This window comes from Neodiprion virginianus, chromosome 5, assembly GCF_021901495.1.
Source record: "Neodiprion virginianus isolate iyNeoVirg1 chromosome 5, iyNeoVirg1.1, whole genome shotgun sequence".
Classification (NCBI taxonomy): Eukaryota; Metazoa; Arthropoda; class Insecta; order Hymenoptera; family Diprionidae; genus Neodiprion; species Neodiprion virginianus.
The window spans coordinates 11,789,699-11,802,500 of NC_060881.1; the positions used below are offsets into that span (position 1 = coordinate 11,789,699).

General features: G+C 35.5%; 2 protein-coding genes across 2 annotated transcripts in view; one reads left to right on the forward strand and one right to left on the reverse strand.

The window, feature by feature from the left end:
* Nucleotides 1-2,199: 2,199 nt before the first annotated feature.
* LOC124304928 (uncharacterized protein K02A2.6-like) lies at nt 2,200-10,013 on the reverse strand. The gene is made up of 3 exons (XM_046763733.1): nt 7,865-10,013; nt 6,474-7,213; nt 2,200-2,268 (listed from the first exon to the last, which is right to left on the reverse strand). Exons 1-3 carry the CDS (start codon nt 10,011-10,013, stop codon nt 2,200-2,202), a joined length of 2,958 nt encoding a protein of 985 aa, XP_046619689.1.
* A 2,587-nt stretch (nt 10,014-12,600) lies between these two features.
* Nucleotides 12,601-12,802, forward strand: part of LOC124304929 (zinc finger MYM-type protein 1-like) — a 1,746-nt gene continuing 1,544 nt past the window's right edge. The window contains exon 1 of the mRNA XM_046763734.1: nt 12,601-12,802. This exon is cut by the window's right edge and continues 1,544 nt beyond it. Within this exon, the coding sequence (XP_046619690.1) occupies nt 12,601-12,802 (202 nt within the window).

Sequence of the window (12,802 nt, forward strand, 5' to 3'; positions counted from 1 at the left end):
GAAGAAAATGAAGCTTTTTCTTTGGTCAACTTGCCACCTGGAAAAGAGCCAATAGAGCTCAGGTGGGTATTTCAAATAAAAAGAGATGAAAATGGAAAAATAACTAGACTCAGGCCAAGGCTAGTAGCAAAGGGATTCATGCAAAAGCTCAACGTTGATTACTTCAACACTTTTGCACCAGTAGTTAGATACGTAACAATAAGATTTTTAATAGCGCTAGCTACAAAATATGATCTCACTATATATCATCTGGATGTAGAAACAGCTTTTCTAAGAAGCTTACTACAAGAAGAAATTTATGCTGTGCAGCCTGAACCATTCGTTAAAACAGGCGAAGAAGATAAAGTGTTAAAACTAAACAAGGCTATCTACGGTTTAAAACAAGGGTCAATGTCATGGCACGAAACATTCACAAATATATTAGTCAAGATGGGACTGAAGCAAAGTGAGGTGGATCCTTGTGTTTATCTATATAAAAATGAAGAAAAGAAGGAGTGGCTGATCGTAGCAATTTACGTGGATGACCAAATGGTCTTAGTTTCATCAGAAGAATTAAAGAACAATTTTGTAAATCAATTAACCAAGAATATGAAGATCAAGGATATGGGAAAATTGAAACATTTTTTGAACATCAAATTTGAATACTTAGAAGAAGAAAAAGGATACAAATTGACTCAAGAAAATTACATTCAGAATTTGATAATTAACTTTAATTTAGAAGGATGCGGTACGATGAAAACACCTTTAGAAACAAGTTTAAAGTTAGAACAAATTGAAAACAGTCCAGAAGTGCCAAATTTTCCATATTCTGAGGGAGTTGGTTCAGTTTTATATCTAGGACAAACATCAAGACCAGATATATGCTATGCATCAAGTTATTTAAGCTCGTTTAATAAAAATCCAAAACGCATACATGTAGAAAGCTTAAAACACTTACTAAGATATTTACACGCTACTAAGAAAGTAGGATTGGTAATTAAAAAACGACAAGAGTGACTCAATAGTTCGATACTGTGATGCAGATTGGGCAAATGATGTAAGAGACAGAAAGTCTATCACAGGATACATATTCTTTTATAACGGCTCAGCTATTTCTTGGTCAACGAGCAAACAGAAAACAGTGGCCACATCAACATGCCAAGCAGAGTACCAAGCCTTGTCAGCAGCGTGCAGCGAAGCTATTTGGATTAAGCAGTTGATTAATGAATTTGATCCTGAAGTAGCAGCCAAACCAGTTCAGATGAAGGTAGATAACAGAAGTGCTATCGATTTATCCATGACAGCATCATACAAGAAAAACGCAAAGCACATTGATGTAAAACATCATTTTATAAGAGAACAGGTCAAGGATAAAATTGTTGAGATCCAGCATGTAAATTCTGAAGACATGGTCGCTGATTACCTGATAAAGTCATTAGAATTACCTAAGCATCAGTTCTGCGTCATCAATTCTGGGTTGGAAGGAGAAATTTTAGGATAATAAACAAGAAGAAATACAAAGAAGAAATAGTGACTTTAAAAGTGTTTATTATTACACATTAATTACTTGAAAGTTTATTTTTGATTTTAGTTTACTTGAAAAGACACTAAATACTTAAAATCAGACTGGTTAAATTTTGTTAATATTATTACTAATTCGTTATTGTTAATTTTTATAAAAGTTCATTTTATTGTTACATATAAAAGTTAAAATGTTGATTAAGAATTGAACTTATATTTTAGAGGGACTGTTGGGATAAAATATAGTATCATACATATAATAGTACTACACTTGATACTCATGTACATATATATATACATATACTATGTAACTTAACGCACATACTTACTATACCTTATTAAACGTAGTCGTACGCTAACCTTGTATGCTTTCACTTACCTGCTTACCTATCTACCTAAACCTATTAATTACCTTCAATACATATAAAATTACATATGTATTATAATTGATTACTGTCGTTATTCACCTAGAGTAAAATAGCGATTGTTTATGAGACATAGTTGCTATTTGCTTGATAACACCACTGTAACGGCAACGGTAACGGTAACGGTCCAAAAAAAAAGGTTTTTTCACGAATTTTTTGCTTCCAAAATTGAAGGTAATTGAAAAAAAACTTTTAAGGGTGTTATCGGGCATACATTAAACTTTATTATCAAATTTTTTTACAGCAAAAAAAAAAACAAAATGGGGTTTCACAGCTATCTTCCCGGGGCATGTTTTGCTTGCAGGGCTCCGCGGCACGCATCACCACTGGTGCACTTTTGAATCTAGAACAAGAAAAAAAAAACCATCAATCTAGAGGGTTATAGCTAGAGAATGTCGATCAGATTTTAAAAATTATCAATTTTTGTGGATTTGGCGTGCGTTTGAAAAAAAAAATTGATTTTTGACGAAAAAACGGCTAGTTTTTTGTTAATAAAAAATCAATAAATAAAGTTATTGAAAATCCCGATCGACATTCTCAAGATAATGTTAATGTTCACATCTGGTCAAAATTTCAAGTAAAAAAAAATGAGAATTGTTCGAGTGATGCTGCGTGCCATTTTGAAAAACCGTGTTTCGAGAAAAACGCGTTTAAAGTTTTGCGAATAGTTTTTTATTGGAAAAAATAAAAAAAAAAAGGTAAAAAAAAATTTTACCGTCAGTCTGCAATCCTAGCACCATACATTTGTCCTTCGATGGCCAAATTTTCGTCTTCTTCGTCTTTCCTGGTGGATTTTTGGAGCGCGCGCGCACTTTTTGCCGCGTCGCTCAGAGATGTCTCCGCGTGCGTAATGCGTTTGGCGTCGGCTTCGATGCAGAAATTATATAACTGTACACCAATTTCCACCTCCAACACCTTGAATATTTGCAAGACGTTGGTAAGGCCGTCATTGAATGTGCAAACAGCGATATCCGTCGCGATATCTAGGACAGTTTTTCTGCTGGAAGATGATTTGGGAGCCAAAAAAAAATTTTTCTCGCACGGGACCTTTTTTTCCTTATTCTAGAGGGTTTAAACTATTTTTGAAGCCAATAAAAAAAAAATCGATTTTTCAAAAAATTTACAGTGGCCATACCCCTTAACATTGTTAGAATCGCGCTGCTGCGAATATTCTTAGGTGTTTGTGTTATAACTATCTTAACAGATTTAGGGTATTTAACAATTTGATCATTCATAGTTTTAGAGCAGGTTTACATGTGTGCTTTCGTATATAATTCTCTTCTGTAATTATTAATTCTTATATTGATATAAATCGGCTTGGAAGCTTCTAGAACGTTTTTCTTATGTTTGTTACTTGCCTTTTACTGGGCATTGCCACGTATGCATCTTTGAGTTTATTCCGAGTTGATTTACCTTCAATCGTTTCGTCGGTAAGTTTCCTAATGTGTTCTCTAGATGAAGCTCTGTATGGCTTCACATTGGAGATCTGCATTGCCTTCAAAACGTTGCGTGTGTTGCCTACAATACGGCGTTACGGAGGAGAGTATAATTCATGCCGTATAATTAGTATTCACGGTTTTGAAGGTTTTGCACTCTCTGGTTTTATGGATTATTGCAGCAGTGTTATCTTTACATTATATTGGTTATGCATTTATCTATGGTTTTACAGTCTTCTATACTCCAGGCTATATGGTATAGCATAGGTTGCTTATAGTATAGCTCTCAGCTCCGAATGCACAAATGGCATTGTCGAGTGTTATATAATAATTGGATATAATCGTGTTAGTTAATTATGGTGTTAATATGATAGTGATATATAATAACATATAATAATATTATAGCTCTTTGTAGTGCGAAGATCTCGTAACATGGTTTTTAGGCTTTGGTTAGTAAATGTCATAGTTATTTCCATCTAGGGTTATTCCAAATAGTTAGACAGTTGTTTTAATTTCTTATGGTTACAAGGTTCTCGTACTTCGAGTTTGGTTAGTTGATAAAAGTAACATGCAGTAATAATAGTCGATAAAACATACATGAAGATATATGAAGACCATAGACATATGTCTATGATAAAGACTAATAGCCTTATGGGACTTTTCGAGATCGAAAATGGACGAGATGCATTCATTGTCAAGCGGCGCCCTCTACGTCCGTAAGCAGTCAGGACATAAAGACGACAGGAACTGATGGTATCATTGCTCATCGCGTGTATCCAGATGATGCAGAGTCGAATATTATTATGCCTATGGAATGACGAACGGAAACAGACTGAAATCGAATATAACCCCGTAAGGACGCCGTACACTTTTTAACTATGCAAATTCATTTGAGCCAATTCAGTAACGATAATCTAACTCCATCAGCTCGAAAAAAATAATGTTATCTAAATAGACGTACAGTAAACATACACCTGGTTTACTGTTAGCAGCTGTCAAAAATCTTTTCTTGATGTAAACAATAGGAGAAGTAGTCGAACAAGTTGAGCAAAAGATGAAGATCTATAGTTGTTCCTGCATGTTGTACCTTATGTAATTTGTGTATGTACATACTTGTTTAATACTTAAATCATACTGTTGACTGACGATAGACATCTTCAGTCACGCTCATACTTTCATTGCGAACGAAGATGCAGCTAACATATAAAAATAATTTCTCAACTTACGTTAGATTTTCGTGGTTTTTAAAAAATACAGTTCATTTGCATCGGAAAACCGAGATCATTCTACACAAAAATACTTGGTGTAAATAATTTTTGGAAATTAGGTAATACTTGATTGTTATTAATGTTAGAGTCCATGCTGTAGCGAAACCCGATGAATCTCAGGCAATCATTATCACAAAAGTAATAAAAAATAAATTTAAAGATGATCAGGATTCCATTTTTCAACTTCTACTTATATTACCTGGTTAGATTGCGACGCTGTCCGCTGAGCCCCAAACACAAGATTGTTTAGAAATTTATTATCAAGTGGCTCAGATTATAATTGTCCATATCTGTCCGCTTTATTATACATTTCTGTCAGTGTCCGTGTTGATTATTAGGAATTTTGAGTTTGAGAATGTGTATTTCCGACAAAGTCGACACTATTTTACCGGAATTTCAGTACTTTTCGGGAAGTGCTAATAATAATATTATCCGAGGACACAGTTGTGTAATAATTTCAATGCCTGAATTTTGCCTGTGGGAAAGTGGGTAATTTTTGAATTTCATTTCTTAAAGAAAGTGAGCTATATCATCATCGAGAAACTTTTTGTAACATGAATCCCCATACAGACTACTAATTTACGGACACCTCGTCGACTTTGACGATATTTTTTATTGGAAATTACAGGAAACGCTCGTATTTTTTTGTGATATTATTCGTCACAAAATAATTATCTTTACCTATTTTTACCAAAAAATATTGTGAAAATGTACGAAGTGTCCACAAATTACCAACCAAAATGGAAATTTGTATTGCACGAAGTTTCTCCGAATAGTAATAATGATATAAGTTGCAATTCGGTCGTTAAGGACGAAAGTGGGTAGTTTGCTGACAATGAGTGTTGTAGCGTTGAGGAGGTGAAATTTATAAATTATTATGAATAAAAGTCAATTAAAATCATTCATTGTCCAATTCGGTAGACAATTACTAGTCGAATGTTGAAAGTCCGAGAGACAGAGGTTCAGTATCAAAAAGTATTGTGTATGCGAGGAAGAGGTAAATGAAGGAGACTACACTCTGTTACGGGTCAGAACCGACTGCTTTTATTGCCCATCTAAATTTTCCTTTTATTGCCCTTCTAAATTTTTATCTATATTAGGCCACCAAACCACCGACCTTGCCAAACTCTTCATTTTAACTATCCCAAAGTGACTTTCGTGCAATTTTTCGATTACCTTCTCTCTTAATTTAGGTGGGACGATAACTCTCTGTCCCCACATTAAACATTCTATACTATCGTTATAGATACACACATTCGTACACATTCGTACATCACATATCTTACACCCTTCCCCGTTTTATTCAGTTATCAAAGTTGATAGACTTTATACCTTTACAAATAATGCGTAGCATCGTATGGTGTTACATTTCGCTTTAATCTAGTTGATTTTCTTAAAACTATCGCCGAATTTTCGCTGCTTACATTATCTCGCACATTAGTACTAACATCTATTTTACTTTGATCATTTTCGCTTTCCCGCCAATGTCGTATTTGATCGAAATGTCTTTTGTGCTCTTTCTCTCCTCCTTCCTTAAATTTTATTATACAGTTTCTTGGAGGTGATTTCCTAACAATTTTGGCTTCCGACATTTTCGGGTGATGTTTTCGAAAATCCTTTGCCATTATTACGTCGCCTTCTTCAAAGTTTTCTTTTCTACTACCTTTGAAGTGCTTTTTTTGCATATATTGCTTTGATTCAACGTGATATCTCGTTTCTGGCCGTAATAATAACAAAGGAGTTTTCAGTTCTCTTTTAAACAACAAGTTGGCCGGAGTTTAATTCGTTGTTGCATGTTTTGTTGTTCTGTATGAGAATAAAAACATTTGTATAGCAGTTCTCACATCTGCTTTCGAGCTTTGTACAATCGCTTTGAGTTTACGCTTAAATGTTTTTACAAGATTTTCCGCAGCTCCATTTGTCGCTGGGTGTTTCGGCGCTGAAAAATCTTGTTTTATTCCTAATTGCTTGAGAGACTTTTTGTATTCGTCGCTCGTAAACTGCGTTCCTGAATCAGTTACAATATGGTTCGGTAGCCCATGCGTTGTAAACATTTCTCGGAATTTTTCTATCGTTGCTTCTGCTGATATATTTTTCATAATGAAAATTTCAGGCCACTTAGAATAGGCATCGATGACTAAAAGGTAAGTTTGCCCCAAATATGGCCCCGCAAAGTCTGCATGAAGTCTTTGCCAAGGTTGGCTTGGCCATGGCCATGGAGTTAATTCCATTCTAATTGGATTGTCTTTAGATTCCACACACCATTTGCAATATTTAGATTTATCTTCTAAATTTTTATCTATATTAGGCCACCAAACCACCGACCTTGCCAAACTCTTCATTTTAACTATCCCAAAGTGACTTTCGTGCAATTTTTCGATTACCTTTTCTCTTAATTTAGGTGGGACGATAACTCTCTGTCCCCACATTAAACATTCTTTTTCGACGTGAATTTCGTCTTTACGCAGTGCATATGGTTGCAACTCATTAGGCCAACTTTTAAGACTACAGTCAGGCCATCCTTCTATTACCATCCGCTTCACGATGGATAGAGTCTCGTTTTTAGCAGTTTCGCGTGCTACTGCTTTGAAATTTAAACATGTTATGTGTGTTGAATATACATAGTGTAAATACGTAAATCGGCCTTCAGTTTCTAAAACATCATTATTTTCTACATAATTTATCGGTAATCTCGATAAAGTATCAGCCACAATATTATCTCTTGTACTAATGTACTCGATTTCATAATCAAATGCCGATAGGAAGTAACTCCAATTTTGCAATCTACTCGTAGGCATTTTTGGTATACCCTTTTCAGGAGAAAAGATCCTAGATAACGGTTTATTATCCGTTTTTAAAAGAAATTTACGTCCGAATAAATAATCATAAAACTTAGTTACTCCAAATATTATCGCAGCTGCTTCTTTATCAATTTGCGAGTAATTTTCTTGCGCGGCTGTCAACCTCGTTGATGCAAACGCTATTGGTCTATCGCCGTCTTCATAAGGCTGGCTGATATACGCACCCAGCCCTTTTGGAGACGCATCACATGTTAATTTTAATGGTAAAGATGGATTGTAGTTTACAAGCACTCTTTTTAATTCTATTTTCGCTCTTTTAAACGCTTCTTTGCAATTTTGATCCCACTCAAAAATTCTCGAATTACTGCAATTATATAATGGTGCTAGAATTTTAGCACGATCTTTAAATAACCTGCCATAATAATTGATTTTACCTAATAATAACTGTAATTCTTTGTGATTTTCCGGTTCTTTCATATCAACTATTGCTCTATACTTTTCTTCATTTACTGTAATAGTGTCATCCCGTAACTTATATCCTAAATAATTAACTTCATCTTTGAAAAATTCGCATTTGTTTACTCGTCCTTTCAAACCGCATTCTTCTAAACTCGTTAATACTATGTTTAAATTTCGCAAATGTTCCTCATCATCACTTCCCGTTACCACTACGTCGTCTGCTACCACCGCGACTCCGTTTATATTTTTCAAAACTTCCTCCATTTGCTTTTGAAAATACCCAGGTCCCGATGATATACCGTACATCATATACAAGCATTTAAACAAGCCCTTATGAGTATTGATAGTTAATAAGTTTTGCGAATTTTCCTCAACGGGAACTTGTAAAAAGGCTTCTTTTAGATCAATTTTCGAATACCGCTTCTTATTTTTATTATTAATATTTTTTGTTATTAATCGAGCCATAGCATGATCGAAGTTCGGTGGTGCATAGCGAATTGTTTTTAATAAAGGGTTAATAGTTACATTGAAAGCTCCACAAAGTCGAACATCTCCATTCGGTTTTAGTATCGGCACGATCGGGGTAGCCCATTCGCTCATTTCTACTGGTTCCAATATTTTCTCTTCTACCAATCTATCTAATTCTTTCTCTATTTTATCCTTTAAAGCGAAAGGTACAGATCGCGCTAACTCATATATCGGTTTAGCATCCTCCTTTAATTCTAACCTGATCTTGGCCCTATTGAACGATCCTTTAGAATTTTCAAAAAATTTAGCATGTTTTTCTAAGATTTTATTTAGCCTGTCATTACCATCAATTTTATTTTTAACTATATGCAGATCTAGGTCTTTAAATAATGGCCATAATCCTAGTGCTTTGAGCCACGCTCTGCCTATTATCGGCGGCCCGGACGATTCAGTTACATATAAATCAGCTTTAATTATCTTATTGTTCAGACTCACAGTTACACCTTTGAACATTCCTGCAGGCTTATTGACGGTATTATCATGGTTCCGAAATTCTATATCTGGCTCATACATTGTTTCTTTCGGAAAACATTTCTTTATAATTTCTTTTGGAATTATAGCTGGTTCCGCGCCCGAATCTATTTCCATTTTAATTTTAGATTTATTTATTTCGACCGTTACATATTGAGGCTCGACTCTAGTTTTTCCGGGTACATACAGACTGTACAGACTTCTTTTATTATCAATATACATGTGGCTCAACTCTCGCGACATTTCACCATCGGAGCTACTACTACTACCACATTCACTTACGTAACCTACTCGCGGCTTTTGTTCTGCATCTTTTTTTCCGGCTCTATGTGTACAAACTCTAGCAGTGTGACCTTTATCACCGCACGTATGGTATACTACATTTTCCCTATACATACAGTCCTTCACGAAGTGTCTTGAATCCCCGCAACGGTAACAAGCAGAGCCTCCCGGTATTTGTTGTGCTCGCGCCGTTCCTCGAGCCCGGCCGAATGTTCTTCCCCTTCTAGTCCATGTACGTTGTCCCTGTCTATGATCTCCCTCATGTTGCTTTCGCCAAAACTTTCCACGACTTAGCATGTGTACCTCTTGAATTTCCGTATTTGTTTCTTGCAATTTTTCTGCGCCTTTACTAGCTGCCTCTGATGCCATAGCTTTTTTTAATGCTGTTTCCAGATCGGGTTTCTCTAGTTTTAATAATTCCGCCGTTATTGCTTTACTTCTTAAGCCACAAATCATTTGATCGAGTACTTGCTCGTCTTCGTTCGTAAATTTACATTTGTCTGTCATAACCTTCAGCGCTGTGACGTATTCTTTTATACCCTCGCCGTCTGATTGCTTCCTGAGTCTGAATTCATATCTATATACAAGGTATGATGCTGGCGGTTTCAAATAATCTTTGACCTTTGTTATAATTTCTTCATAGGTTTTGTCCTTAGGCTTAACGGGCTTACATATTTTTGCGATCTCTTCGTACGTCTCTGCATTCACTTTACTCAACAAAATTGCTCTTTTTTCTTCAGCATTTGTTATTTTGTTTGCAATGAAATACTGCTCTAGTCGATCACAAAACATTTCCCAATCATTTTTCCTAATATCAAAATCCAAATTTGCACTACGTTCCATTATGCTTTTGTTTAATTGTTCATTTATACTATCTGGATCAACTATTTCGAACGTTTTTTTATCCACTATATCTGCTATCCGTATTAATTTTTGCTGGCCACACTCAATCTTTTCTTTCACAAATTCTCGAAATTTTCTTCGTAACTCATTAATGTTATCGTCTTCACCATCAATATTATTTAGTTCACACAACTTTTGCAATTGGACTTTTGTTAAATTCTGGATCCATGCAGTCCCTTTTATTTCAATCAGCATTCCAACACTTTAATTTGGTTTTATTTCGTCATATGCCGACGAAGTTTCTAGAACAATGCTTTTATCCTCGTCGCCAATTATTGTGTATGCGAGGAAGAGGTAAATGAAGGAGACTACACTCTGTTACAGGTCAGAACCGACTGCTTTTATTGCCTGCCTTCTCACATTCTATACTATCGTTATAGATACACACATTCGTACACATTCGTACATCACATATCTTACAAAAAGTAACATGATCTAATAAATAATATCTAAATAGGGTTTCTCCGATGCAAAGTAAATTAATAACAATTGAACGTAATTTAATGCACGTTGATCTCTCGTTTCACTCATAAAACTTTTTTGAAAAGTGATGTTAATTAATTACAATTTTAAATTGGGTATAAGAAACCAACGACTGATGTCACCACAAGATATCACAAAAGATGGATTTTCCAGAACATTTGCAATGAAATCCTTATCAACTATATACGGATGGTTTCATGCTGAACAGTTTATCGTATGATTGAATGCGTCAAAGGTTGATACAGGAAGATTGGACACGTGCAGGCTTTAAAGTACTATTTCTCTGTCAAAAAAGGATACAAGAAATGTTGTACATTTCGGAAGCTTCAAGAGTGCTCTGCTTCAAACAAACCATCGGTATTTCCTGAGACAAGATTCTGACGTCAAAGTATCACCAGCAGTAGGTTGAAAATCGTATTTTTTAATTTTTTGTTTATTTTGCAAACCTACGCCGCAGTTGGAGAATAACATGGAAAACACCTCAAAAAATCAGAGCCTTGCCCTAGAAATTACTTATTTTCAAACTAATGTGGTTCGAAATTATAAGGAACTTCGAAACCGCTTTGAAAAACTGAGTCCGCAGAAGATTGAATAAATTAAAGCGTATGTATCTTGGGATCGTATGAAGCTATCAGACGAAACTGAATATTTAAAACAATTAAATAAAAATTAACACCACTTACTTCACAGGGATTTTAGTAAACGCACTGTACATGCAAAATACGTGTCTCCTTCGGACAATATGTTCATATTGATTAAAGAAAGATCGCTCGAGTGCAAGAATGGTGAAAATCGATCCAAAAATAAAGTATTTGGCCCTCGTACAAATGCAATCAAATAAGGCTGGTACTAGGTATACCATAAAACTGTTACTTTGTGTAGACTCGGCCACCCCCCTCGATCCGATACACACGACCGTCGTTCGAGATGAGCCTCATAGAGAAGTCGAGGATTCTGGTCTACACCGCAAGTATAAAGAGACGCATAATCCCAACGGGGGGCAACCGGGGTAACAACCCCGGGGGCTCCACGAAACAGGGGCCCCTACAATTGAGACTTCGAAAAAAAAATTTTCAAATTCCAACTAGTATATAAACACTAGTAAAAATTTTTTTACGCTGTTTTCGCTTTTAGAAATTTTTCTTTCGCTGTTTTATCTTGCAAGTGGCAAGTGTGAGTTTTGTTTCTTTTTATTGTAATCTTCAAAAGCCCTTTGCCTGTTCGTGGCTATCTAGAATAGAATAAAAGTTGCCAATTCGATAAGGAATTGATAGAGTATATTCTGCGGATTTTGGCAGCCTATTCCCCGTATTTGCGTGTCGATACAGCGATACCCGTTTCCCCCGTTTTTTGTCTGTACGATCCGTCGTAGCCTCGACAAGTGTCCGCTGAGTGGCATGCTTGTAGCAGGGAATCCCGGAGTTTTATACATTCACGTGTGTCCAAGAAGCTACGAACTTGCGAAAATTGTCCAACAAATGTAAATTCTTTCGAATTCGTACGGACAGACGTAAGTATTTTCATCTTTATCTTGTAATCTACAATACAAACTGAATGTGATAGTTGATTGTGCAATACGAAAAGAAAAGTTGTTTTTCTCAACATTTAAATATACGAAATATATGCAAAGAACAAGAACATAAAAAACGGTTACGGAGAGGTTATGATTTATTGTTTATCATGCGTTTGTTTGGTTCTGCATAAGTTAATTATTTAATCGTTTAGGCGACTGGAATATCATGATAAAATGCCAATATTTAAAAGGTAAATTGACGCTTGCTCATTCAATTTTGGAATACTTTTACTCAATTCCCTCCTGTTTTTGTCTCTCATTTTTGAGGGCATGCACATAACTGGTCAGGTTTCGATACATAGCTCGCAGCTTCTCTATTCTTTCCATTTTCCATGTGCACTGCTCGTAACTCTTTTTTGAGTTTCTGCTAATATTTTTGTTTGCTCGACTATCATCTCCAGAACTATTTTCCTATTGGTTAAGGGCTTTTTCAGGCGTATGTTTTCTTAACATTTCTTTTATAGTGGAATCATGAGTGATCGTCACAAAACTCCTCGAGTTTTTGCCAGTGGCTCTCAGAAGTGGAAATTGCAGGCAGAACGGGTCGAGAAATCCGAAGAATCTTTAGCTAAAACACCCAGATTAACCAGTTTTTTTACGTCGTTGAATAAAGAAGAAATCCCTCAAGATCCTAAAAAAACAACTGGAGATTCGACAGTAAATAGAGATGTCG

What these genes read in the sequence shown, in the direction of transcription:
- LOC124304928 (XM_046763733.1), bottom strand. Translation starts at nt 10,013, where the DNA reads ATGGAACGTAGTGCAAATTTGGATTTTGATATTAGGAAAAATGATTGG. An exon ending in AGAATTACAGTTATTATTAG is followed by an intron (nt 7,214 to 7,864) that starts GTAAAATCAATT and finishes TAAATTTCAAAG; the next exon opens with CAGTAGCACGCGAAACTGCT. An exon ending in TACAAAGCTCGAAAGCAGAT is followed by an intron (nt 2,269 to 6,473) that starts GTGAGAACTGCT and finishes TTCTTGTTCTAG; the next exon opens with ATTCAAAAGTGCACCAGTGG.